The sequence below is a fragment of the Vicugna pacos genome, chromosome 11, assembly GCF_048564905.1.
Source record: "Vicugna pacos chromosome 11, VicPac4, whole genome shotgun sequence".
Classification (NCBI taxonomy): Eukaryota; Metazoa; Chordata; class Mammalia; order Artiodactyla; family Camelidae; genus Vicugna; species Vicugna pacos.
The window spans coordinates 7,009,761-7,037,466 of record NC_132997.1 but is presented as its reverse complement, the minus strand read 5'-3'; the positions used below and the strand labels follow the sequence as shown (position 1 = coordinate 7,037,466).

The following is a 27,706-nucleotide window of genomic DNA, read 5'->3' as shown; positions in this document are numbered from 1 at the left end:
AGCACCTGTGGGGCGGTGGTGAAACTTCTGTACTTGCCCAGGAATGTGTGCAAGTAGGAGGGGTGGCCGCCCAGGACAGCAGGCACCAGGTTTGCCACCAGCTTTTCCAGCCTGTGTCGCTGGAGGGTCCACACCCTGTAGGTCTCATCCCTGCTCCCTAATGGTCCATCTACCCCCTGGGGTAGAAAGAGGACAGATATAAGTCAGAGGCAGCACAGGGGACTACCAGGGGGTTGGGAATGGAGCTCAGACCGAATCCTCAAGCCTCAAGGTCTTGTGCCTGAGGTGAAATAGGGGAGCCCTGAGCAGATTCAAAGTTCTCGGCGTCACCATTACAAGGGGCAGTGGGTGATGATTAAATGCATTAATGTCTCAGATCTTTGTGTCAGCATCGCAGTGCCAGCACCTCCCTCCATGAACTACCTCATCCCTGTGACTGCTATCACAGCATCCCATTGTAGAGATGAGAACACAGAGGCTGATCCTGGGGTGGGAGGAATCAGGATTGTCAGGCCTATGTGGCCACTTGGGGATGGAGGAAAAACAGGACAATTTAGAAAAATGCAGAAACATCCTTGACTGAAAATGAACTGAAATTCTGTCAAAGTCTTTTTCTGAGATTCTGACTCATATGTGGGCATTGACTTTGCATCTGGCCAAGGAAGGGCCTGGGCTGTGTGGGCAGGTGGGAGAGATGGGGCATCAGATTCCTTTGGCAGCAGGTCTCTAAGAGGGAGCCCAGGGGAGGAGCAGGGCAGCTCTGGGACCCGGGGCTTCCTAGGATGGAGTCTCATCACTCGCACTCACCCGGAGCCCATCCTGGACTCTGTTGGTGTTGTGGGGCACCTGCCCCTCCTGCAGGGAGATGGAGCAGGGGGCTCCCTGGACCAGGTCCTGTCCCATGTCCTGGGTGGAGTCCTGCAAACACAGTGCCTAGCAGCCATGCAGAAACCTCAGAGCCCTGTCTGATTGTCTTGACTGGTTCTCAGACCCATAATGCATCTCCTGTCCTGACACACACACAACACTCTCTGCAGAGACCTCCATGAGGGACAAAAAGCTGACAACCTGAGGGCTTTGGATTCCCAGTGGCACAGATAAGAGACCCCTCAGGAGTCCTCTTTCCCCCCTGCCAGCCCTGTCCTCAGGTGTGGCCATGACAAGACCACCAGTTTACCACGTGTTCAACAACCTATTCCTACCCAGAGGAGACACCTCCCCGCAAGTCCCCCTACTCCAAGATGGAGATGAGGGGAAGTGGGCCTGCCCAGGGAGGGCTCCCAGAGGAGACTGGTCCAGGACTGGCCTGCTCCAGGGCACCCTGTGTTACCTTAGGTGACCTCTCATAATAGATGACAGACGTTGGGGTTAAGGGTTCAACCAATGCCTACAGCCTCTCAGAAACCTCTCACTCCAGGGTTTTCTGGAGGAGAAGCAGCGGGAGTTCGGGAAACAGAAAAAGAACATGATTCTGTGTAAACTGTCTCCAGCCAAGTGAGCTGGCTCTGGGGCCATCACTAGAATGTGGGTGCCTGGTAACCAGTTTCTATTTCTGTTGGTGTCTGTTGTCAAGGAAGTGACATCATTTTGTGGGGTCCACTTCCTGGAACCCCCTCCTCAGACAATACCTCCACTCACAGCCCACTGGGCTGCTGTCTGCTCACCTGCTTCTCCACGCAAACCCACATCTTTGACAGTTACAGCAGCCCCGCCCTCTCCACGGCTGCCAGGGATGGTCTGTGTGCAGCTGTGAGGAGACGCCCTGGCTTCCAGACTCAACAACTCATTCTTACCTGTCCTCCATCTTGGATTTATCCTGGTGTTTCTTGAGGATAGTCTCCCCATCTGCACAGTAGAGGTGATTCTAGCTTGTATTTCTAGGGATGTCCTCAGACACATGTGGGATAAGACCTGAAAAGTGTGAGAGTCGTGACACTTGTTGGTGATGCCTCCAATCCCCCCCTTTTTTTTTTTTTGTCTTCTTACCACCCTTGACATCTGTTCCTCTCCTGATCCCACCATATAGTTCTTATTTAATGTCAATGTGCATGTGTGTCTATGTGTTTGTGTGTGTGTGTGCTTTGGCACACGTGTAAGCCAGGGGTCACTCTCTGTGTGGCCAGCAGAAAACTGCCCTCACATAGGAGGGTTGGGCATGAGCTTCCTGTGGCCTGACGGTTTCTGATTTCCAAAGCAAACGTAATGAATGTGGTTCAAGCGTTCGCCAGCAGGTCAGAGCACCATGACTCCAGGCCATACAGGTAGCAGGGGCTGGAGCTGGGATCACAGACTCACACAGTCAGGTCCCACTGTCCACACTCAGAACCACAGTGTTGTGTCCCCTTCATGGGCACACAGCCTGGCAGAGTAATCTTCTTTGGCTGGACACACAGTGGTGCAGGGACAGATGGTCAGTTGAAGGGTTGCTGTCACCAGAGAGATTTGACAGTCTCATTTGGTGTTCCCTCTATGTTCCCATCCTCACATGCCTCTCCCAATTTCCGACCCCAGTATAAACAGTACCTTCCCCAGGAACAATGGGGTTTTTATCCACTGGAGTGAGAAGACCCTCAGCCTCAGTGGAATTTCCTTGAGAATCAGTTTCTCCCAGTAATTTCATGAGGAACGTGTATCAGATTTGATCTAGTCTTGTAAGTGTCTCAGGTTCAGTTGGCCCCAAGCTGCCTTCTGGAACTCTCTTCCCACCCCTCCCCGATCCTTGCAGCAGCTCCATCTTCCCACCTGCTCAAACCAGAACCTGGGGTGCTTTCTGCTCCCTTTCTGTCTCACCCCACATGCAGTCAGCTCCTCCCCTGTCCCTGGGTCCCCACTCCAAATGCATTCATCACCTCTCTGTATCCCCCTCCCCCTCCTGTCCAGGCCACCACTGACACTGTCCTGGATTCATGTTTTGTTTCCCTTTCTCACTCCCTCTGATCCAAGGGAGGAATGTTTAGAAGACAAATCTGTTCCTGTCACTCTGCTAACTCATAGGAAACTTCTCAGAGGCACTTTCAGGAACTGTCCAGATCCTCAGCCAGACCTGAAGGCCCTCCTCCTGCTAGCAGCCCAATTCGCCTTGCTCCCCTCAGTCCAGCCACACTGGCCTATGTCTGTTCTTCCAAGGACCATCCCCTACCCACCCTGCAAAAGCCTCAGGCTGGGAGCCCACTGAGCTCTTTACCTGGATGACTCCTCCTTCAGGTTTACCTCAAATGCTGGAGGATGGTCTGCCCTGGCCCTCAGTGCCTACCCCAGGGCTCTTTCCATCATCCAGGGAGTCATCGTTGCAGCCTTCTGGGCCCCAGGGTTTGCCTGCAGAATTTGCAGGAGCCTGGGCTCCTGAGCAACCTCCCAGTGCCTAGCCCTGTGTCTCCTCCTGCCACTCGCTTACAGGTGAGCCCAGAGGGCTCTGTCACTCATTCTCAGCCTGGGTTAAGAGGCCTTGCAGACCTCCAGATACCCTCCTCCCTGCTGGTTTTCCAAGAGGAATTGAAAGGAGGAGAAAGCCAGAGCCGTGTGTGGGGCTTTCAGATCCTGACCTGTTCATCACAAGAAGACAGGCTTCTTTTCCAGTTTCCTTGGTTGGTCTTTCAGGGCTCAGTACTCAGAGTCACCTGGGTACAAATCCTCGCTTCTTTTGTTTTAATATGTGGCTGGTACAAGTCACCTTTATTTTTTCCTTCAGTATGCCTGGGACTATTCCAGGCACTGGGAATACTGCAGTGAATGAAACCTATAAAGAGCCTGCTAGCTTGGAGCTTACCGTCCAGGGTGGGGAGAATAATCATTTATATGTTTACATCTCTCTTGGATCTGGACCCCTCCCCTCTTCCTCCAGCTGCTACCCCATCTCTCCTTCTCTTTAAAGGAAACACTGTCAGAGGGTTTTCTAGACTCTGGTCCAACTGGTTTGATGAAATTATTTGTCTGTGAGAAGAGCTTTCTGGGTAGAACAAATAGCAAGTGGACAGGGGTGTTCATGGAATTCCAATAGTCCAGGGTGCTGGGGTGGGTGGGAGGGCAGCAGGGATGGGTCCTGGGGGGAAACCCTAGAGAGAGGTGTGCTTCTCCTCTGTGTGAGGAGCCCCAGTGTTCAAAGCAGCACTACTTGTAAAAACCAAGATGTGGAAGCAACCTAAGTATCACCCAAGAGACGAAAGCTTTAAATGTATATACATTTTATATACATATAATATATATACACATTATATATGTATATATAATGTACATACATATAATGGAACACTACTTAGGCATAAAAATGGAATGGAATTTTGCCATTTGATACAATATGGATGAACCTTGAGGATATTATGCTTAGTGAAACAAGTCAGAGAGAGACAAATACTGTATGTTGTCAGTTATATATGGAGTCTAAAAAATAAGAGAGGAGTACATATAACAAAACAGAAACAGACTCACTGATACAGACAAGAAACTAGTTGTTACTGGTGAGGAGAAGAGGGTGGGGAGGGGCAAGACATGAGTAAAGGATAAGAGACACAAACTACTATGAGTGAAATAAATAGGCTGTGTGTGGTTAGGAATGTTTACATGTATGGTTTAAAGTTAAACAAGCCCCGGTTCTGCCCTGAAGATGTTGATGGATGCTGGAGGGGATACAGCTACCTTTGTAAAATAGGTGCCAAGCTTTCTAGCAGCTCAAAGGAAACAGCTCCTCAGGCCTCCTGGAGGAGGTGGATGTGTGACCAAATGTACAATTCTTTTAAGAAAGTGGGCTGTTTGGAGTTTTTATATTTTCTAGATTTAATTTTGTTAACTTTGTTTTCCAGAAAATTATTCATATAGCCTAATATGGCCATTATATAGGTATGAAGTTGTTCATTACATTTTTCATAATACTTTTTTTCCACACTATTTCTTGTCTTATAATAAACTTTTTTAATTGCTTGACAAGGTTCATCTATTTTCAATTAGAAAAATAATACTTTCCTTTTCCAAACCCAACATTTATTTGTGTCCATCACACACAGTGTTTGCTTTCCAACTATTTTAGGTTTTCTATATTAAATTCCTCGCCCATTTCCAATGTTTGAAATTTTATTTTCAATTCCTTGTTGAATGTATGCTTTGTATAATTTCAAATTTGCTAAACAAACAAAAAAAGTTGATCTTCACTGAAAAAATGAAAGCACAGCTGCCATAAAGGGAAACAGACACCAGAAATGAAGTTACAGTGAGTGACAGAAGAATAAATTTTCAGCATCAGGAAGACAAATACGATCAAAAACAAATCAAAGAGAAAAGCAATTCCATACAAAGAATTAAAAATACATGGAAAAACTGACAAAGGGCATAACAGAAAGCTCACATCTGAGGAACTGTAATGATTAGTGAATCTCAAAAGACATCCCTGACTTTACCTAGTCCTAAGAAAAAGAACCTTTTTAATGACTTCCAATCACACCACTACTTTTACATAAATATTAAAAACTCATAACATGCTTTACCTGGCATTAAAGACACCTTTTTTCACAACAGAGACCAGCAAATACCCTTCAAGATGAAACACAAAGCACAGCTCTTTGTGTTTCTTCTATAAGAGACAGAAGGAGCCTGACTGGATCATTGCAATAATGTGGTTCTCAGGGAGAGCCACTTCCCCCATTGGCTTACCTTTCTCCCAGTTACTTTAATGATATAAGATGCTGGGGTCTTTGAAATCTCCTTCAAGGAGAGACTGCTGACAAACCCTAGTTCCATGGTAGTTAACGATCCTGTACTTGTGGGAAACACTGAAAAATCAAAGATCTGTTTTTCCCTGGCTGTTGTTGGTAATAGCTTCATTTGGCTTCACCTGCTGATGGTTTGGTGGCGATCAGGGAAGGCTCCTTCTCAGCTACCACTCACTTTATACCAGTGTTTCCTGACTTCCTTGAGCACGAGAATCCCTGGGACCCTTGTTGAAAGCACAATCACCTGGTGCTTCCTGGAGGACTCAGCAGCAGGACCAGGAGTGTGGACTTTACATGGCACCAGGGGCTTCTTAACAGCAGCAAAGATGTAAACAAATCATTTAGACTCTGCAAATCGTGTATCTCATAAGCAGTTAATATCCAGAATATGTAAAGAACTTATACAACTGAACAGCAAACAAACAAGTACTCTGATTGAAAAATGGGCAGAAGATCTGAATAAACATTTTTCCAAAGAAGATATACAGTTGGCCAATAAGTACATGAAAAAGATGCACAACATCACTAATCATCAGGGAAGTGCTCATCAAAGGCACAATGAGATATCACCTCATGTCTGTTAGAATGGCTATAATCAGGAAAAAAAAAAGGAAGAAATAAATAACAAATGTTAGAGAGGATGTTAAGAAAAAGGGACCCTTGTGCATTGTTGGTAGGAACGTAATTTGGGGCAGTCACTATGGAAAACAATATGGCATTTCCTCAAAAAATTAAAACTAGAACTACCATGTGACCCAGCAATCCCACTTCTGGTATTTGAGGAAAAGGAAAACACTAACTGGAAAAGATATATGCACCCCATGCTGACTGCAGAGTTATTTACAATAGCCAAGATACAGAGAAAAGCCAAGTGTCCAATGATGATGAATGGATGAAGAAATTGTGGTATAGAGTGGATCCCCAGGCCCATCCCACAGCCCCACCAGCACCCTACTGCCTGACAGCCCCTCCACAGGCGCTGCTGAGGCACAGGGATGCTTGGCACCACCAGGCCATGGTCCTTTTCCTGAACAACATCTCCCTAAATGGGTGTCCCTCAACCTGGGCCCAGGAGGCAAGAAGCCCCCACCCCACCACTGCCACCGACAGAGGCCCACGAGCCCCATGCAACACCACCTGGACCGCCCTTCGGCCTGTCCTTGCCCAATATCATGAGCAGGGCCTAGGCCCCCCCCCAGGGCCTGCTCAGCCCTGTGCCTGCCCTCATTAGCCTGGGCCTTGGCCAGGGCCCAGGCCTCGATGGGCAGTGCCAGAGAAGGTGCATCGCCTCCCAGCACTGCTCCCTTCAGTTTCTGAAAGACACAGTGGGATGTACCTCGGTTCATTGGACAATGCACATATCTGGGTCCCTGAGACACAAAGGCCTGAAGAAAACTCACTTCATCAAGAACGTGAGGCTGTATGATACCAAGAGCAGTAGGATCATACTGATTTGTTCCAAATGTTCCCTGCATGTGTCCTTCTTGGTCCTGCCCTACGGAGAAGGCTGGTGGATCAGTGACCTGCAGGGGAACAAACAGCCAGAAGCATAGGCATCCATCCAGCAACATTTTCATGTCTTCGAGATGGTCTTTCAGTTGGAAGGTGTGGAGCTAGGGGTAGATGGAAAGGTTGTGTCCTACACCAAGTTCCTGTACCCCACCAAAGCCCTGGTCACACTTAAGCTGGACAGCCAAGGCCCATGGCCTCTGCCCTGGCCCAGTGTCCCCCCCAGTCTTCCAAGGTTGAGATGCAAAATGGCCCCCACCAGGGTGACAGCAGCCGGCCTGGAATTATGGGCCAACATGTGGGATGCCCTTGGGTTGGGGGCGGCCTTGGTCGCGCGGGGAGAGCCGCGGCGCAGGGACAGCTGGGGTGGGGGGCGTCCTCGGCCGCGCGGGGAGAGCCAAGGCAGGGAGCGGCCTCGGCCGGGCGTGGAGAGCCAGTGCGGGAGTCGTTCTCGGGCGCGCATGGAAAGCCGGGGCTGGGGCGGGGGGCGATCTCGGCTGCGGCTGTACAGTGTAGTACGGAGGTGGCCTCTGCCGCGCGGGCAGACCCTGGCCGCGTGGAGAGCAGGGGCGCGGGCGGCCTCCGCCGCGCCGGGGGAGCTGGGGCATGGGGCGGGGGCCGATCTCGGCTGCGGCGTGAGAGATGTGGTGGGAGGCGGCCTTGGCCGCGCGTGGAGAGCCCGGGCGCGGGGAGAGCCGGGGTCGGGGTCGTTCTCGGCCTCGCCGGGAGAGCCTGGGCATGGGGCGGGGGGCGATCACGCCTGCAGCGGGACAGCTGGGGCGGGGGTCGGTCTCGGCCGCGCCGGGAAAGCCATTGTGTGGGACGGGGCGATCTCGTCTGCGGCTGTACACTCTGGTCCGGGGGTGTCCTCTGCCGCGCAGGAATAGCCGGGGCGCGGGGAGAGCCGTGGAGCGGGGAGAGCCGGGCGGGGGTCGGTCTCGGCCGTGCCTGGCGAGCCGAGGCATGGGGCGGGGGGCGATCTCGGCTGCAGCGGGACAGCTGGGGTGTGGGGCGGCCTTGGCCGCGCGGGGAGAGCCGGGGCATGGGGCGTTGGGCGATTTCGGCTGGGGCGGGACAGCTGGGGTGGGGTGCGTCCTCGGCCGCGCGGGCAGAGCCGAAGCAGGGGGCGGCCTCGGCCGCGCCTGGAAAGCCGGGGCTTGCGGCAGGGGGCGATCTCTGCTGCGGCTGGCAGTGTAGTCCGGAGGTGGCCGCTGACTCGCGGGCAGAGCCTGGGCGCGTGGAGAGCCGCGGCCGGGGACGGCCTCTGCCGCGCCGGGAAAGCCGGGGCTTGGGGCGGGGGTGATCTCGGCTGCGGCTGTACAGTGTGGTCCGGAGGTGGCCTCTGCCGCGCGGGGCGACTCGGGGCGCGGGGAGAGCCGTGGCGCGGGGAGAGCCGGGCGGGGGATCGTTCTCCGCCACGTCGGGAGAGCCGGACATGGGGCGGGGGGCGATCACGGCTGCGGCGGGACAGCTGGGCCGGGGGTCGTTCTTGGCCGCGCCGGGAAAGCCGGGGCTTGGGGCGATGGGCGATTATGGCTGCGGCGGGACAGCTGGGGTGGGGGGCGGCCTTGTCGGCGCGGGGAGAGCCGGGGCGCCTGGAGAGCCGGGGCGGGGGTCAGTCTCCGCTGCGCAAATCATGGCGGGTTGGGCCTGCGGGCGGGATCCTGTGGGCAGAGCTGAGCTGTCTGCCGAGACTGTTGAGAGGCACGGGACTCCCGGATGCTTGGCCTGAGGTGGCGGCTGGGGGCTCGGTGCCTGCCTGGAGGCCGCAGGGAGAAGGCGGGCCTGGGGCTGGGGCTGGGGCTGGGGCTGGGGCTGGCGTCCCTCCAGCTCCGAGAAGGGACCCGCGCCCGCGCACTACCAGCTAGTCTTCACCTGCAATGTATGTGGGACTGGGTCCTCCAAGCATATCTCCAAGCTTGCCTATCACCAGGGTGTGGTCATTGTGACCTGTCCTGCCTGCCAGACCCACCACACCATCCCCGACAGCCTGGGGTGCTTCTCGGACCTGGATGGGAAGAGGAATATTAAAGAAATCCTGGCAGCCAGAAGGGAGAAGGTATGACAAGTGGCTGGCAAGGGGGTCCAGGAGCTTGTTTTAGAGGCTGCGGGGTCCCCCAATCCACCAGTGCCGTGGCAGGTGCTGAGGACCAGGATCCCACCCAACCTGGCAAGAAGGAGGCCAGCTGACTCAACTTCTGCCTTCAAGAAGGATACTCTGGCCCTGGGCCACTCTGGACGTGCCTATTTTTTTGTTGTTGTTTTTGTTATCAGTAGCTATCAGTTGCAGATGTGGGGCGTGGGGGTCTCCTGCTCTCCCTGGTTCTGGAGTCAAAACGACTCCCGAGAACCCTCTGTGGGCTGCAGCTGGGGCCTTCTGCAGCTACAGGCCATGTCCCAGTGGGAAGGGGCTGGACATGGAGTCTGAGTCCTTCCTGGCTGCGGCTGTGTGGCCTTGGGCAGGTCACTGTGCCCCTGTGAGCCTCTGTCGTCCTGTCTCCAGATGAGAATGCGCAGAGCGCCACCTTGTCAGGAGGACAGGCAGAAAGACAAGACTCAGGACAGACATGGGGTGGCTCAGTCCTGCCCCAAATGTCAAGGCGCCCATCTTGCTGGCTCTCAGGGATTCCAGGAAAGGACGGCCAGTTAGCCAGTGTACTTCCTGGGTGCAGGATCAGCACCCCCACACCCCTCTGCAGATCTTGTCCCTCTGGCCAGACACAAGGAGCCCCCACAGATCCTTCTGTGGCACCTGCTGTCCCCTGGACAGCACTGGTGGACAAGTGCCAACCTCAGCCCTGACTTTTGGCCACTGGCCAAGCGGTCAGGAAACCAGGCCACTCGCCGTCTCCACTGACAGGCCAGGCAGCCGTGGTGACAAAGGGAGTGGGTGCGAGGGGTGCTGTCTGACGGTTGGTGGGCCGCGTGCCGCGTGCCCTGCATTTGTCTCCCAGCCTTGTTTGACTGTTTCTCAGGAAGTTCCTGTGTTTATGAGAGCGTGTTTATTTCCAGAAGCCTTCTGGGCAGTGTGAGCGTCAGCATTAAACAGCAGCCACCATCTTACAGGATCCCGGCAGGATGCGCGCTCCCAGTTGCCGACCCCGACGGCCCTGGCCTCAGCATGGTTCTCCAGGCACTGGCAGTCTGTGCTCTGACTCGGTTACCCCCGTCCTTCCCGTGGCGAACAAGCCTGCATTATTCCAGCCCAGAGCCCCCCGTTCCATTTGTGAAGTCCAACCTGGAGGCTGAGCCAGCAGCCCCACCATGGCCTGCTCTCCCACAGAGGCCCCAGGCGACCCACTGGCCTTGAAATGCCTGAGCTGCAGGGCTGGGTAGTGGTGTGGCTGCCTAGCTGAGCCCAGACGCTTAGGACCAGAATTTGGGGAGGTCCTGGGAGCTGGCTGGACTCTGAGAGTGCAGGGCTGGGCCTTGGAGGGCCACTGAGGCCAATCCCGCCCTCCACGGATGTGGAAACGGAGGCCTGTGGTTTGGACATGTATGCTAGCCGTTTTTTATTGTCTGTTTTCTGACACTTTGACACCTGGGTCCCACTGAGCCTGGAGGGGCTGCCCCTCCCAGGGCTAGTCAGTTCCTAGAGACAGTAGAAGATGCCAGTGAGCACAGCCAGGGCGGGGACAGACAAGTAGGGACAGCCCCTCCACCCAGAGATGCTTGAGTCCTCCCACCTGCTAGTCCTGCCTCCCTGTTGATCCCCATGGAAACCACAGGAGAGGCTCTTGCCCACTTTTCCCCTCCCCTGCCTCCTGACCCGCGAGGGCCCTGCTGATGCCCCTCCAAGGGCAGTGCCCCATCTGCACGGATGCTTCTCAGACCAGCCAGGGCCCGGCGGTCCAAGTGAGCCTACTTTGTGCGAGGCCAGGCTGCCACTGACTTCAAGACTTCAGAATGACATCTCAGATGCGAAGGGACACATCACAGGAATGTCCATCTAGTTTTCCTTCTAAGCCATGACTCAGGAGTAAAAGCAAAATATCATTGTGTTCAGATCCAAGAGACTCAGAGAGTTTGCCGCTGTCAGGCTGTCACTGAGAGTGAGAACGGGTGGATTGAAAAAAGAAGTGAATGAATCCCAGAAGGATCGAGTGGAGAGTGAGACACGGGGTGGGGGGGGGAATGGGTGAGTGCAGGTCTGTCTGACAGTCATGACTGTGTAAATCAAGCATCAGGGGTTACTAAGAACAATTATCATGACTAATGAGAAAGCAAAACCCTCTGTGGTTCAGTGTTGTGTCCTGGCCATCACCGGCCACCCTACCAGGGCTCAGGAAGCCTGAGCTGAGGTAGAAAGGGCAGAAAACAATCTATAAACTAGTCATTCGTACCCATCTGTGTAAGAAGAACTGCACACCATGAGCAAGTGGGATTGATTCCTGGAATGCAGGATGGCTTCACCTTAGAAAAGTGCATGACTGTACTCCATTCCATTAACAGTGTGAGGAGAAAACACAGGACCATCTCAACGAATGCCGAGAAAGAAATGGGTGAGTTCACCACCATCTTCTGAATTTCCTGGAAACATGAGAAATTTCAAGGGTCATATTCACACAAGGTTATTTTTTTTTCAATTACCCTAGCCCAACTGGATAATAACAATTTTTAGAAGTATCACAGCATTATATACTGCGTTATAGCACAATATCACTTCACTCCGTTCCTCATGTAATGCGTCAGGTCTTTTAGAGCCTCATCAGAGAAATGGCTAAATTTAGTAGGGATGCTCATTGCAAGAAAAACATGCTTCTTTTATGCCATCGATTTAACATGGATTGTTCAAGAGAACCCCCCCCCCCGCATTATGACAGTCATGCAGAGCGGTATTTCTCCATGTGGTGACTGATTCATAAATTCAGTCCCATCGTGAAACTTCAGGTCCGTAGGATCTAATATTCTGACTTTGGATCCCTGAGGGAGTCAGAGGTGTCCCCTGAGACCTAGAGTGCAGAGCCACACAGTAGGAGAGTCAAGGGGGCCAAAATGAGAACAGAAGTGAGAGCAGATGCTGCGATGTGATGTGGGAGAGCCCTGGGATCATGTGGGTCCTGGCTGAGGGGCTCTGTGGGAAGGTCTTCAGGAGTAAAGGGCCTGGCAGGGGAGGAAGGTGCCTAGGTTTGATGACTTCCTGTCAGGAAAGCTCCAGGAGAGTCCCCATTTCAAATACATTCCCCTAACCCGTCCTATCTTCCCTCCCAACTCTATTCACTCAGCAGTACACGTCCATCTTCTTGGCCAAGTGCTGGGCTAGAGACCTGTAATATGCTCAAGTCCAAGGTGTAGACTCTGCTCCCAGGTTGCTGAGCGTTCCTTATAATACAATCCAGGGAAAGCCGTTGTAGGTAGAGGAGCAGGTAATTGAAATCAAAACCTGTCCCTCTCCCACAGTTCTTATCATCACTGTTCTTTCTTCTGACACTTTAGGATACACGGGATTGTAGCAAAGCGCCCCAGGCGAAAGCAGACTCAGTGCTCTGGGGATAGAAGTCGATGAGGACCCACCTTGGCTGTGCTGAGCAGGAGACCTTCCCCGGTGAGTGACTCCCACTGAGACCTACTGCCCCGCTTCAATTGTCTCCTAGGGATTCAGGGACAACCCCACTGTCCTGTGAGCAGACCGCTTTCTACCCAAATCTACATCACACGCACACAAGGCAACATGAATTAAAATATCTCTTGTACATTGCACTGATTGTCAAAGTCTTTTATTTAAATAGATATTTACAAACGCAGACGGTTGGAGGGAGAGAGGAAGGGACAGAGGTGGACACAGATGGGGGCTGGACACAGAAGAACACACGTCTGTGTATCCCAAGTGACAACTTCCACTCAGTGGCTCAATTGCTGTTTGTGAATGAAGGTGTATTGAGATTAGACCTGAAACGAGATTGAAGAAAAAAACCAAACCTCTATAGCTTAAAGGAATCCTCACTTTCTAAACCATGTTCTGAGGAGGGCTAAATTGGGAAGGACCACTTTGGAATGGAACAGTGTTTCTCAGAAGCAGTGACATCCCTCCCTCTGGTGGCCGTATGGGGAATGGCATGTGAACCGCTGGCTCCATGGATGTCGGACAAACAGGCAACATTCACACAAACACAAAATCAGTCTCACTGCTGGGAAAAAACAAATCCTCTAAGATCAAAATTTGGGGTTGCCTTCTAAGTCCTTGTCTTGATCATGACATGGGCGGCCACTTACCAAGGGTGGGGTCTCAGGGAGTGTTGGCGGAGGCCCTGAGCTGGGCCCTGGGTCCACAGCAGACAAGAGAGAGGAGGCCGCTGCCTCACAGGACCTGCAGGGAGAGGGTGGGAATGTGCTGGGGCCACTTGGCCACATCCCCGCCCTGTGTGTCTGGTGCAGAGAAGTGAGTCTATCCAAACAGAGACATGTAGGGCACTTTGATGTTTCTATTAACCATAAAACACAGACACAACAGGCCGCAAGGAATATGTTATCACCTCTAAGAATAATCCGGAATTCTAAATCACAGACACCTCAAGGACAGTGGGCGTCCCGGCCCTGAAGGCGACGGGTGGCAGCCGAGCCGGACTGATACTTACAGCGCGTCCCTCTGCTCTGGTTCTGGCTCTGGCTCTGGCTCTGGCTCTGGCGCTGTCGCAGGCGGGAGAGCTGGAGCTGGCTCTCCACCCAGAGGGGTTTCCCCAGCGGGTTCTGGAGCTGGTGCTGTAGCTCCAAGAAGGGAAACTCTCATCAGTAGGACTGCTTTCCCACGGGTCTCCCAAAGCCAGGGGAGCCCTCACTGCTACTCAGTCAAATCTCACTCCAGGATTCCACCCCCAGGGAGTCTTCCCAGACTCTGCTCTGTGGGGTCCAGTGCCTTCCCCTCCCCACCCACCAGATCCCCCACCCTGCATCCTCCTCACCATCACTGTCTGCCTCTGGGAGTTCCAGTTGCTCCAGCTGTGCCAGGAGGAGGTGGGCCTGCCGCTCCAGGTCTGAGCCAGGCATGCTGAGCTCGACGTAAGCAACAACGGTCTTCAAGCATGGGAATTCTGGAGGCTGGTGGAAATCGTCTGGGTACTGGAACATCCAGGTGCCCAGGATGGAGGCCATGGCCCTGGGGGTAGTCAGGGGGACACCAGAGTCAGAGCCTTGGCCTTTCCTACCACGTTGGGCTCCCAGGGTAGCCCTGCAGGGACCTGGGCCTTTTTGCCTTTGGCTCCTGCCCATCCAGAGGCCGGCTCTGCTCCATGTCCCATCTCAGCTGGCAGTGTGGGCAGAGGCGGGCTTGGACACAGAGGAGGGGCTGCTACAAGCCTTCTGAAGGGACAGCCCTGGCTCAGTGGCGTGACCACCTGTCCACCGCTTCAGGGACACCTGTCACACTGCTATGTCCCTCTCCCTGCCCCTCCCCACTGGATGGCACGTCTGTGAGGACAGGCAGGCTGTGTGCTCTGGCCACTGCCCTCTAAGGGACACAGGAGCTGCTCTATGAGTGCCTGAGCCAGGAGGGAACAGACAGGCTGTGTCGGCCATCCAGGCTGCCCACGGGCCTCCTCACTCCTCAGACTTTAGCTCCTGCACCTGCTGGCTGCAGAATCCTCCAGGGACCCTGCCTGGGTCTCCTCATGCCCCTGCTACTCAGCATCATCAGGATGGGCTCAGCTGTCCCCTGAGGCTCCCTGGGTCCCCTGAGCACCAGCTGAGTCCCCACCATTGAGGCTCCCCTAGATGGTGGGCAGGATGCTCTCCACCCCTCGTGTTCTGTGTCTCCCAAAGGGCGTGTGGGCAGGGATGGGATGGATAGGGGATGCTTGTGGGTTTTCTTCACTTTTGACTCTGTCCTCTGACCTCCCAGATGCCCCTCACAGCGCCACAGTCCCATCCACAGCTCTCTGGGTCTCGTCTCTTCTTTGCCAGGGGAAGCCCTAGGACTTCTGCTCTCAAGCCAGACTCGAAGGATATGCGGGATCCAGGATTCCGCCCACCTCTGCCCAACCAGAGAGCCCAGAGCTTCACACACTATTTGGGGAAGGAATCCTTCCCGCTTCAATCCAAGAGACTCACTCTTTCAGCTGGTGCAGGGGTCCCCCGTCCTCTTCCGTAACAGGGAGGACGCATCCGTATCTAGAGGAGAGCAGGAAGGCGTCACATGCACTGTCCCGAGCACACTAGCTGGATGTGCTGTCTAGTGTGACAGTGTGACACCCGAGAGAATGGAAGCCCTGGAGGGCAGGGCTGATGTCTGCTCGATGCATTAAATGATGGTTGTTCCTAGAAAAGCCCCTGTCCCTGGGGGCCCTTCCTGTACATTTGAGGAATGAGTGAGTGAGCCCACCTGGCCCCACGGCGCACATCTGAGTGGGCCTGGGACCCCACTTGTCCCTCCCAGGGATCCCTGCTCTCACTCTCCCAGGACAGGGACAGCTAATGGCATCACAGATCCCCTTTGAAATGGGAAAACAGTTGCGCCCAAGGCCGAAGTCCCAGTGACACAGGAGGCAGACGCTAGCCCTTGGGCAGGAGGACAATGACAAATTCGCACAACCACAGCCCCGCCAGCTGCCCTTTCCGTGAGCCAGGTCCCTGGAGAGCACCTTCCATGAAGGTCTCCCTCTGTTCCTACCCTCCTAGGGCCTGATCCTCTCTTGACCCCAGTGTTCAGGGGGGACCCTGAGGCTCAGAGAGGTAGAGGAACAATGCCTCATGGCACTGCTGGTAGGTGGCCAGGTCCCCAATGTCCCATGAAGACACAGTGCTCACCTTCGGAACAGATGGTCCAGCACCTGCTGGGCAGTGGCAAAAGTTCGATAACTGCCCAGAAATGTGTTCACATAGGATGGCTGGCCGCCCAGGACGGCAGGCACCAGCTTTGCCACCAGCTTCTCCAGCCTGTGTCGCCGGAGGCTCCAAGCCCTGTAGGCCTCATCCCTGCTCCCTGATGGTCCAGCTCCCCCCTGGGGTGGAAGGAGGAGAGACATGAATCAGAGGCAGCACCGGGGACCCCCTGGCTCTTGGGGCTGGAGATTAGACCGAATGCTCAAGCCTCAAGCTGTTGTGCCTGAGGTGGAACAGGGGAGCCCTGAGCAAATCCAAGGTTCTCGGCATCATCAGTACCAGGGGTGAAGGGCGATGATGAAATGCATCAGTGTCTCGGATCCCTGTGTCGGCACCGCAGTGCCGGCCCCTCCCTGCCTGCACCACTTCATCCCCGTGACTGCTGTCACAACACCCCGTTCAAGGGATGAGAACACAGCAGCTGAGCCTGGGCTGGGAGGGCTCAGGGTCTTCAGGTGAATGTGGACACTTGGGGATGGAGAAGAAACAGGACAACGTGTAGAAAAATGCAGAAATACCCTTGACTTTACGTATACTGAAGTTCTGTCCGAGTCTCTTTCTGAGATTCGGACTCATACGTGGGCACTGACTTTGCGTCTGGCCAAGGCAGGTCCTGGGTTGTGACGGCAGATGGGGGAGACGGGGCATCAGATCCCTTTGCCAGCAGCTCTCTTAAGAGGCAGCCCAGGGGAGAAGTGGGGCAGCAGCGGGGCCCGGGGCTTCCTGGGTGTGGAGTCTCCTCGCTCACACTCACCCTGAGCGCGTCCTGGGCTCTGCTGCTGTCGTGGGGCACCTGCGCCTCCTGCAGGGAGGTGGAGCGGGGATCTCCGTGGACCAGGTCCTGTCCCGTCCCGTGTGTGGAGTCCTGTAAATACAGTGCCCAGAGGCCAGGCAGGAGCCTCAGAGCCCTGTCTGCTTCTCCGACCCATAAGACATCTGCAGTCGTGACACACATCCACCACTGTCTGCACAGACCTCCTTCAGGGGCAGAAAAGCTGACAAAGTGGGAGCCTTGTATTCCCATTGACACAGAGAAGATGCCCCCCAGGAGTCCTCTTTCCCCCTTATCAGCCCTGTCCTTGGGTGCGGCCATGACAGGACCCCCAGGTCACCAAGTGTTCAACAAGCCATTCCTGCCCAGAGGGGACACCTCCTCTCAAGTCCCCCTTCAGCGACATGGAGATGAGGGAAAGCGGGCCTGCCCAGGGAGGGCCCCCAATGGAGGCCGGTCCCAGACTGGCCTTCTCCAGGCCACCCAGCGTTACCTTAGGTGACCTCCTCAAAATAGGCCACAGGCGCCTGGGTGGAGGGTTCCACAGACGCCTGCAGCCACCGAAGAACCTCGCAGTCCAGGGTTTCCTGGCGGAGAAGCCCCGGGAGACCGGGAAACAAGAGGAGAACATCCTGTGTCTTCAACTGTCTCCAGCCAAGTGCACTGGCTCTGGAGCCGTCGTTAGAATATGGGTGCCTGGTAACCAGGTTCCATTTCGGTTGGGGTCTGTTAAGGATGTGATGTCACTTCCTGGGGTCCACTTCCTGGAACCCCCTCCTCAGACAACACCTCCACACACAGCCCTCTGGGCTGCTGCCTGCTCACGCCCTTCTCCACGCGAACCCGCACCTTGCACAGTTAGAGCAGCCCCGCCGTCTCTATAGCTGCCGGGGAGGGTCTGCATGCAGCTTTGAGGAGACGCCCTGGCTTCCAGAATCCACTCCTCATCCTTACCTGTTCTCCATCCTGGGGAAGTCCTGGTGTGTGTCCAGGCCAGTGTGTCTCCCTAGCTGCACAGTGGGAATGATTCTAGAAAGTACTTCTAGGGATGTCCTCAGGTGCAAGTGGAATAAGGCCTAAAAAATTGGAGAGTCATGTCACCTGTAGGTGTTGCCTGCGACCCAACTTATCTTCCTCTGACTTCCTCCTCCGTGTCTGTTCCTCTTATGATGGGACGCGATAATTCTTATTCAATGTCATTGTACACGGGTGTCAATGTGAGTGTCTTTGTGTGTGTGTGTGTGTGTGTGTGTGTGTGTGTATGGGTGTGTAAACCAGTGCTCACACTCTGTGTCGCCAGTAGGAAACAGTCCCCACACAGGAGAAATGGGCAATAGCATCCTGAGGTCTGAGGGTTTCGGTTCTCTAAGGCAAACCGAGTGAGAAAGCCTGAGGCCCTTGCTGGAAGGTTAGAGCTCATGAGTCAAGGTCACGCAGGTAGCAGGGCTGGAACTGGGATTAGAGACAGCCTGTGTCCACTGTGCACACTCAGTAGCACAGTCCTGGGAGCAGGAAAACTGTCCACTTGTCTGATTACACAGTCTGGCAGGCTGAACTTCTCCAGCTGGATATGCAGTGACCCAGGGACAGATGGGCAGATGGTGGCTCACATCAGTAGAGTGACGTGACCATCTCATAGGCTGCTTCCACGCATTCAGGGAGCTTCCGTCCAGGTAGGAGGAAGGCCAGCGAGTAAACTGAATGACAAGGAAGGATGTGATCAGGAAGTAATAATTGTTCTGATGGACTACAATGGGGACGTGAGAGAGAGCAAGGCCACGGGCAGCATGGCATGGAGGAAATGGCAGTAGGGGCCTCATGACCCGGGGGCCCAAGATTCTCAACTCGGCATCAGAGATAGCAAGGTGAGGGCGAGAGGGGGTGCCCACCCACAGGGAGCTGGCCTCTACCTCTAGCTCCGTGTGGCGGTCTGGCCTAGCTGCTTACCAAGGTCACTTCCTCCTGTTCGTGGGCACAGATGCAGCTGGACTCCATTTCCCGGCCTCCCTCGCAGTCGGGCATGCTCAGCTGTTGAGGTCTGACGGTGGCATGTGAACTTCAGCACAGCCCATGAAAATCTCCCACACGTTCTCCTTCACGTCCTTGAGACCTGAGAAGCCATATGTCGAAATGATAGATTCAGTGGATAAAATGAACCTGGATCCCTGAACTCTGGCTAGGAGAAGAGCTACCCACCAAGGAAGATAAACCCCTTTTGGACGTTACGCAAGTGAAGAAAAGCCCGGGATTGTATTAAGCCACTGAGATATTGGGGGTTCCATGTTCAGGCAGCTCACACGAGACTGATTCACGGAAGTCACTGTGTCATTGTCACGGCTGCTCATTTGGCCCGTTCTCAGCCTTATCATATTACCACTTACCTTTGTACTTTCAGGGCACTTTTCCTTCCTATAGGTCCCACTCCCTCAACTGGGATGGCAACAGGGCAGTCAGAGTTTTGCCCTTGTAAGGTGAGTGCTCTCTCTGGTCTCTGCTCCTTAGAGTGGATTCTGCCTTCACTGCTGTAGCATGTCAATGGATGCTCTTAGGGCCCTTGAAGCCATTTGTACTTTTCGGTGCTTTCTCTTTCAGCTCGCTTAGACGACTTGCTTTCTAGACTAGCACGAATACAGTCCTTATCTCAGTCCTTCCCCGAATTGTGATCATGTCTGAACTAGCGGGGCCCGGCTGAGTAGGACAGAACTGCCCAGACGCTGCTGTAGCTGCTTATTTCCATGTGCGACTGTACGCTTTTTCAGGAGAAGGAGTATTTCTTGGGCACCAGGCACAGTATCAGGCACACAGGAGGCGTTCAACGAATGCTCGCTGAAGGAACGAGTAGGGTCACTCCATGTGCTCAAACACACCGGGATGCTATGGAAAGAATCCGCAGCTTTTTCTTTCCCCCTCCCCTTTTTGGTATTTTATTTAAAAAGGTTGATTTATATAGACAGGTATTTGGGCAATTAATTAATCTTTCTTTATCATTTGGTCAATTTTCCGTGGAGAGCACAATGTTTCAGTGATACATGAACATACATATATTCTTTGGAAAATGTCTTTGGCTGTGAGCTACCACAAGATCTCGTATGCATTTCCCTGTGCTATACAGTATAATCTTGTTCATCTATTCTGCATCTGCCTGTCAGTATCTGCACATTTCCAACTCCCAGGTTGTCCCGTCCCACGCCCCTCCCCCTTGGCAGCCACAAGTTTGTTTTCTATTTCTATGAGTGTGTCTGTTTTGTATTTATGCTGTTTTCTGTTTTTCCTTTTTTTTTTTTTTTTTTTCCATCCGAACCATCTTTAAAGCGACAGCCTAGGGAAGCCTGCTCCCAAGATGTCGAAGGCGTGGCCTGGGCCGCGCGCGGAATTGGGGCGGGGCGGGGAGGGGCGGTATGAGCTGTGCCTGGAGGGCCAGAACAGGAGGGGAGAAATCTGCAGTGGAGGGGCAGGGGAAGGGGTGGGCCAGGAGCGGGGAGCCCGGTTGGGGCGGTCTAGGCTGGGCTGGGTGAGCCAGGGCGGCGGGCGGAGGCGGCAGCTGCGCAGGAAGCCTGGGGCTGGGTTCGTTCTCGGCCATGCCAGGTGAGCCTGGGCTTGGGGCGGGGGGCGATCTCGGCTGCAGCCGGACAGCTGGTGTGGGGGGCGGCCTTGGCCGCGCGGGGAGAGCCGGGACGCGGGGAGAGCCGGGGCCGGGGTCGTTCTCGGCCGCGCCGGGAGAGCCTGGGCATGGGGCGGGGGGGCGAGCACGGCTGCGGCGGGACAGCTGGGGCGGGGGTCGTTCTCGGCCGCGACGGGAAAGCCGCTGCATGCGGCGGGGGGCGATCTCGGCTGCAGCGGGACAGCTGGTGTTGGGGGCGGCCTTGGTCGCGCGGGGAGAGCCGCGGCGCAGGGACAGCTGGGGTGGGGGGCGTCCTCGGCCGCGCGGGGAGAGCCAAGGCAGGGAGCGGCCTCGGCCGGGCGTGGAGAGCCAGTGCGGGAGTCGTTCTCGGGCGCGCATGGAAAGCCGGGGCTGGGGCGGGGGGCGATCTCGGCTGCGGCTGTACAGTGTAGTACGGAGGTGGCCTCTGCCGCGCGGGCAGACCCTGGCCGCGTGGAGAGCAGGGGCGCGGGCGGCCTCCGCCGCGCCGGGGGAGCTGGGGCATGGGGCGGGGGCCGATCTCGGCTGCGGCGTGAGAGATGTGGTGGGAGGCGGCCTTGGCCGCGCGTGGAGAGCCCGGGCGCGGGGAGAGCCGGGGTCGGGGTCGTTCTCGGCCTCGCCGGGAGAGCCTGGGCATGGGGCGGGGGGCGATCACGCCTGCAGCGGGACAGCTGGGGCGGGGGTCGGTCTCGGCCGCGCCGGGAAAGCCATTGTGTGGGACGGGGCGATCTCGTCTGCGGCTGTACACTCTGGTCCGGGGGTGTCCTCTGCCGCGCAGGAATAGCCGGGGCGCGGGGAGAGCCGTGGAGCGGGGAGAGCCGGGCGGGGGTCGGTCTCGGCCGTGCCTGGCGAGCCGAGGCATGGGGCGGGGGGCGATCTCGGCTGCAGCGGGACAGCTGGGGTGTGGGGCGGCCTTGGCCGCGCGGGGAGAGCCGGGGCATGGGGCGTTGGGCGATTTCGGCTGGGGCGGGACAGCTGGGGTGGGGTGCGTCCTCGGCCGCGCGGGCAGAGCCGAAGCAGGGGGCGGCCTCGGCCGCGCCTGGAAAGCCGGGGCTTGCGGCAGGGGGCGATCTCTGCTGCGGCTGGCAGTGTAGTCCGGAGGTGGCCGCTGACTCGCGGGCAGAGCCTGGGCGCGTGGAGAGCCGCGGCCGGGGACGGCCTCTGCCGCGCCAGGAAAGCCGGGGCTTGGGGCGGGGGTGATCTCGGCTGCGGCTGTACAGTGTGGTCCGGAGGTGGCCTCTGCCGCGCGGGGCGACTCGGGGCGCGGGGAGAGCCGTGGCGCGGGGAGAGCCGGGCGGGGGATCGTTCTCCGCCACGTCGGGAGAGCCGGACATGGGGCGGGGGGCGATCACGGCTGCGGCGGGACAGCTGGGCCGGGGGTCGTTCTTGGCCGCGCCGGGAAAGCCGGGGCTTGGGGCGTGGGGCGATCTCGGCTGCGGCGGGACAGCTGGTGTGGGGGCGGACTTGGCCGCGCGGGGAGAGCCGGGGCGCGGGGAGAGCTGGGGTGGGGGGCGTCCTCGGCCGCGCGGGGAGAGCCGGTGCGGGAGTCGTTCTCGGCCGCGCCTGGAAAGCCGGTGTTGGTGCGTGGGGCGATCTAGGCTGCGGCTGTACAGTCTGGTCCGGAGGTGGCCTCTGCCGCGCGGCGAGAGCCGGGGCGCGGGGAGAGCCGGGCCGGGGGTCGTTCTCGGCCGCGCCGGGAAAGCCGGGGCATGGGGCGATGGGCGATTATGGCTGCGGCGGGACAGCTGGGGTGGGGGGCGGCCTTGTCGGCGCGGGGAGAGCCGGGGCGCCTGGAGAGCCGGGGCGGGGGTCAGTCTCCGCTGCGCAGATCATGGCGGGTTGGGCCTGCGGGCGGGATCCTGTGGGCAGAGCTGAGCTGCCTGCCGAGACTGTTGAGAGGCGCGGGACTCCCGGATGCTTGGCCTGAGGTGGCGGCTGGGGGCTCGGTGCCTGCCTGGAGGCCGCAGGGAGAAGGCGGGCCTGGGGCTGGGGCTGGGGCTGGGGCTGGGGCTGGGGCTGGCGTCCCTCCAGCTCCGAGAAGGGACCCGCGCCCGCGCACTACCAGCTAGTCTTCACCTGCAATGTATGTGGGACTGGGTCCTCCAAGCATATCTCCAAGCTTGCCTATCACCAGGGTGTGGTCATTGTGACCTGTCCTGCCTGCCAGACCCACCACACCATCCCCGACAGCCTGGGGTGCTTCTCGGACCTGGATGGGAAGAGGAATATTAAAGAAATCCTGGCAGCCAGAAGGGAGAAGGTATGACAAGTGGCTGGCAAGGGGGTCCAGGAGCTTGTTTTAGAGGCTGCGGGGTCCCCCAATCCACCAGTGCCGTGGCAGGTGCTGAGGACCAGGATCCCACCCAACCTGGCAAGAAGGAGGCCAGCTGACTCAACTTCTGCCTTCAAGAAGGATACTCTGGCCCTGGGCCACTCTGGACGTGCCTATTTTTTTGTTGTTGTTTTTGTTATCAGTAGCTATCAGTTGCAGATGTGGGGCGTGGGGGTCTCCTGCTCTCCCTGGTTCTGGAGTCAAAACGACTCCCGAGAACCCTCTGTGGGCTGCAGCTGGGGCCTTCTGCAGCTACAGGCCATGTCCCAGTGGGAAGGGGCTGGACATGGAGTCTGAGTCCTTCCTGGCTGCGGCTGTGTGGCCTTGGGCAGGTCACTGTGCCCCTGTGAGCCTCTGTCGTCCTGTCTCCAGATGAGAATGCGCAGAGCGCCACCTTGTCAGGAGGACAGGCAGAAAGACAAGACTCAGGACAGACATGGGGTGGCTCAGTCCTGCCCCAAATGTCAAGGCGCCCATCTTGCTGGCTCTCAGGGATTCCAGGAAAGGACGGCCAGTTAGCCAGTGTACTTCCTGGGTGCAGGATCAGCACCCCCACACCCCTCTGCAGATCTTGTCCCTCTGGCCAGACACAAGGAGCCCCCACAGATCCTTCTGTGGCACCTGCTGTCCCCTGGACAGCACTGGTGGACAAGTGCCAACCTCAGCCCTGACTTTTGGCCACTGGCCAAGCGGTCAGGAAACCAGGCCACTCGCCGTCTCCACTGACAGGCCAGGCAGCCGTGGTGACAAAGGGAGTGGGTGCGAGGGGTGCTGTCTGACGGTTGGTGGGCCGCGTGCCGCGTGCCCTGCATTTGTCTCCCAGCCTTGTTTGACTGTTTCTCAGGAAGTTCCTGTGTTTATGAGAGCGTGTTTATTTCCAGAAGCCTTCTGGGCAGTGTGAGCGTCAGCATTAAACAGCAGCCACCATCTTACAGGATCCCGGCAGGATGCGCGCTCCCAGTTGCCGACCCCGACGGCCCTGGCCTCAGCATGGTTCTCCAGGCACTGGCAGTCTGTGCTCTGACTCGGTTACCCCCGTCCTTCCCGTGGCGAACAAGCCTGCATTATTCCAGCCCAGAGCCCCCCGTTCCATTTGTGAAGTCCAACCTGGAGGCTGAGCCAGCAGCCCCACCATGGCCTGCTCTCCCACAGAGGCCCCAGGCGACCCACTGGCCTTGAAATGCCTGAGCTGCAGGGCTGGGTAGTGGTGTGGCTGCCTAGCTGAGCCCAGACGCTTAGGACCAGAATTTGGGGAGGTCCTGGGAGCTGGCTGGACTCTGAGAGTGCAGGGCTGGGCCTTGGAGGGCCACTGAGGCCAATCCCGCCCTCCACGGATGTGGAAACGGAGGCCTGTGGTTTGGACATGTATGCTAGCCGTTTTTTATTGTCTGTTTTCTGACACTTTGACACCTGGGTCCCACTGAGCCTGGAGGGGCTGCCCCTCCCAGGGCTAGTCAGTTCCTAGAGACAGTAGAAGATGCCAGTGAGCACAGCCAGGGCGGGGACAGACAAGTAGGGACAGCCCCTCCACCCAGAGATGCTTGAGTCCTCCCACCTGCTAGTCCTGCCTCCCTGTTGATCCCCATGGAAACCACAGGAGAGGCTCTTGCCCACTTTTCCCCTCCCCTGCCTCCTGACCCGCGAGGGCCCTGCTGATGCCCCTCCAAGGGCAGTGCCCCATCTGCACGGATGCTTCTCAGACCAGCCAGGGCCCGGCGGTCCAAGTGAGCCTACTTTGTGCGAGGCCAGGCTGCCACTGACTTCAAGACTTCAGAATGACATCTCAGATGCGAAGGGACACATCACAGGAATGTCCATCTAGTTTTCCTTCTAAGCCATGACTCAGGAGTAAAAGCAAAATATCATTGTGTTCAGATCCAAGAGACTCAGAGAGTTTGCCGCTGTCAGGCTGTCACTGAGAGTGAGAACGGGTGGATTGAAAAAAGAAGTGAATGAATCCCAGAAGGATCGAGTGGAGAGTGAGACACGGGGTGGGGGGGGGAATGGGTGAGTGCAGGTCTGTCTGACAGTCATGACTGTGTAAATCAAGCATCAGGGGTTACTAAGAACAATTATCATGACTAATGAGAAAGCAAAACCCTCTGTGGTTCAGTGTTGTGTCCTGGCCATCACCGGCCACCCTACCAGGGCTCAGGAAGCCTGAGCTGAGGTAGAAAGGGCAGAAAACAATCTATAAACTAGTCATTCGTACCCATCTGTGTAAGAAGAACTGCACACCATGAGCAAGTGGGATTGATTCCTGGAATGCAGGATGGCTTCACCTTAGAAAAATGCATGACTGTACTCCATTCCATTAACAGTGTGAGGAGAAAACACAGGACCATCTCAACGAATGCCGAGAAAGAAATGGGTGAGTTCACCACCATCTTCTGAATTTCCTGGAAACATGAGAAATTTCAAGGGTCATATTCACACAAGGTTATTTTTTTTTCAATTACCCTAGCCCAACTGGATAATAACAATTTTTAGAAGTATCACAGCATTATATACTGCGTTATAGCACAATATCACTTCACTCCGTTCCTCATGTAATGCGTCAGGTCTTTTAGAGCCTCATCAGAGAAATGGCTAAATTTAGTAGGGATGCTCATTGCAAGAAAAACATGCTTCTTTTATGCCATCGATTTAACATGGATTGTTCAAGAGAACCCCCCCCCGCATTATGACAGTCATGCAGAGCGGTATTTCTCCATGTGGTGACTGATTCATAAATTCAGTCCCATCGTGAAACTTCAGGTCCGTAGGATCTAATATTCTGACTTTGGATCCCTGAGGGAGTCAGAGGTGTCCCCTGAGACCTAGAGTGCAGAGCCACACAGTAGGAGAGTCAAGGGGGCCAAAATGAGAACAGAAGTGAGAGCAGATGCTGCGATGTGATGTGGGAGAGCCCTGGGATCATGTGGGTCCTGGCTGAGGGGCTCTGTGGGAAGGTCTTCAGGAGTAAAGGGCCTGGCAGGGGAGGAAGGTGCCTAGGTTTGATGACTTCCTGTCAGGAAAGCTCCAGGAGAGTCCCCATTTCAAATACATTCCCCTAACCCGTCCTATCTTCCCTCCCAACTCTATTCACTCAGCAGTACACGTCCATCTTCTTGGCCAAGTGCTGGGCTAGAGACCTGTAATATGCTCAAGTCCAAGGTGTAGACTCTGCTCCCAGGTTGCTGAGCGTTCCTTATAATACAATCCAGGGAAAGCCGTTGTAGGTAGAGGAGCAGGTAATTGAAATCAAAACCTGTCCCTCTCCCACAGTTCTTATCATCACTGTTCTTTCTTCTGACACTTTAGGATACACGGGATTGTAGCAAAGCGCCCCAGGCGAAAGCAGACTCAGTGCTCTGGGGATAGAAGTCGATGAGGACCCACCTTGGCTGTGCTGAGCAGGAGACCTTCCCCGGTGAGTGACTCCCACTGAGACCTACTGCCCCGCTTCAATTGTCTCCTAGGGATTCAGGGACAACCCCACTGTCCTGTGAGCAGACCGCTTTCTACCCAAATCTACATCACACGCACACAAGGCAACATGAATTAAAATATCTCTTGTACATTGCACTGATTGTCAAAGTCTTTTATTTAAATAGATATTTACAAACGCAGACGGTTGGAGGGAGAGAGGAAGGGACAGAGGTGGACACAGATGGGGGCTGGACACAGAAGAACACACGTCTGTGTATCCCAAGTGACAACTTCCACTCAGTGGCTCAATTGCTGTTTGTGAATGAAGGTGTATTGAGATTAGACCTGAAACGAGATTGAAGAAAAAAACCAAACCTCTATAGCTTAAAGGAATCCTCACTTTCTAAACCATGTTCTGAGGAGGGCTAAATTGGGAAGGACCACTTTGGAATGGAACAGTGTTTCTCAGAAGCAGTGACATCCCTCCCTCTGGTGGCCGTATGGGGAATGGCATGTGAACCGCTGGCTCCATGGATGTCGGACAAACAGGCAACATTCACACAAACACAAAATCAGTCTCACTGCTGGGAAAAAACAAATCCTCTAAGATCAAAATTTGGGGTTGCCTTCTAAGTCCTTGTCTTGATCATGACATGGGCGGCCACTTACCAAGGGTGGGGTCTCAGGGAGTGTTGGCGGAGGCCCTGAGCTGGGCCCTGGGTCCACAGCAGACAAGAGAGAGGAGGCCGCTGCCTCACAGGACCTGCAGGGAGAGGGTGGGAATGTGCTGGGGCCACTTGGCCACATCCCCGCCCTGTGTGTCTGGTGCAGAGAAGTGAGTCTATCCAAACAGAGACATGTAGGGCACTTTGATGTTTCTATTAACCATAAAACACAGACACAACAGGCCGCAAGGAATATGTTATCACCTCTAAGAATAATCCGGAATTCTAAATCACAGACACCTCAAGGACAGTGGGCGTCCTGGCCCTGAAGGCGACGGGTGGCAGCCGAGCCGGACTGATACTTACAGCGCGTCCCTCTGCTCTGGTTCTGGCTCTGGCTCTGGCTCTGGCTCTGGCGCTGTCGCAGGCGGGAGAGCTGGAGCTGGCTCTCCACCCAGAGGGGTTTCCCCAGCGGGTTCTGGAGCTGGTGCTGTAGCTCCAAGAAGGGAAACTCTCATCAGTAGGACTGCTTTCCCACGGGTCTCCCAAAGCCAGGGGAGCCCTCACTGCTACTCAGTCAAATCTCACTCCAGGATTCCACCCCCAGGGAGTCTTCCCAGACTCTGCTCTGTGGGGTCCAGTGCCTTCCCCTCCCCACCCACCAGATCCCCCACCCTGCATCCTCCTCACCATCACTGTCTGCCTCTGGGAGTTCCAGTTGCTCCAGCTGTGCCAGGAGGAGGTGGGCCTGCCGCTCCAGGTCTGAGCCAGGCATGCTGAGCTCGACGTAAGCAACAACGGTCTTCAAGCATGGGAATTCTGGAGGCTGGTGGAAATCGTCTGGGTACTGGAACATCCAGGTGC

General features: G+C 55.9%; 1 protein-coding gene and 1 pseudogene across 1 annotated transcript; one reads left to right on the top strand and one right to left on the bottom strand.

Moving 5' to 3' along the window:
* The first annotated feature begins 5,196 nt into the window (after positions 1 to 5,196).
* Positions 5,197 to 8,095, top strand: LOC140699533 (CDK5 and ABL1 enzyme substrate 2-like; annotated as a pseudogene).
* Positions 8,096 to 9,072: 977 nt separating this feature from the next.
* Positions 9,073 to 17,456, bottom strand: LOC140699532 (ral guanine nucleotide dissociation stimulator-like). Its single transcript, XM_072972205.1, has 9 exons — positions 17,288 to 17,456; positions 16,777 to 16,887; positions 15,948 to 16,141; positions 15,252 to 15,311; positions 14,108 to 14,301; positions 13,784 to 13,907; positions 13,422 to 13,515; positions 11,622 to 11,738; positions 9,073 to 9,216 (listed from the first exon to the last, which is right to left on the bottom strand). The coding sequence occupies exons 1-9, from the start codon at positions 17,423 to 17,425 to the stop codon at positions 9,073 to 9,075; spliced, it is 1,176 nt and encodes a 391-aa protein (XP_072828306.1). The 5' UTR covers positions 17,426 to 17,456.
* Positions 17,457 to 27,706: the final 10,250 nt, after the last annotated feature.

Bases quoted from the DNA above. Each gene is read 5' to 3' on its own strand.
- LOC140699532 (XM_072972205.1), bottom strand. From the start codon at position 17,425: ATGTTCTCCTCTTGTTTCCCGGTCTCCCGGGGCTTCTCCGCCAGGAAA. The intron at 16,142-16,776 runs GTGAGTGTGAGC...CTTCCACCCCAG, and splicing joins GAGCCCAGGACGCGCTCAGG to GGGGGAGCTGGACCATCAGG. The intron at 11,739-13,421 runs GTAAGTGGCCGC...TCATGTTTCCAG, and splicing joins TCCCTGAGACCCCACCCTTG to GAAATTCAGAAGATGGTGGT.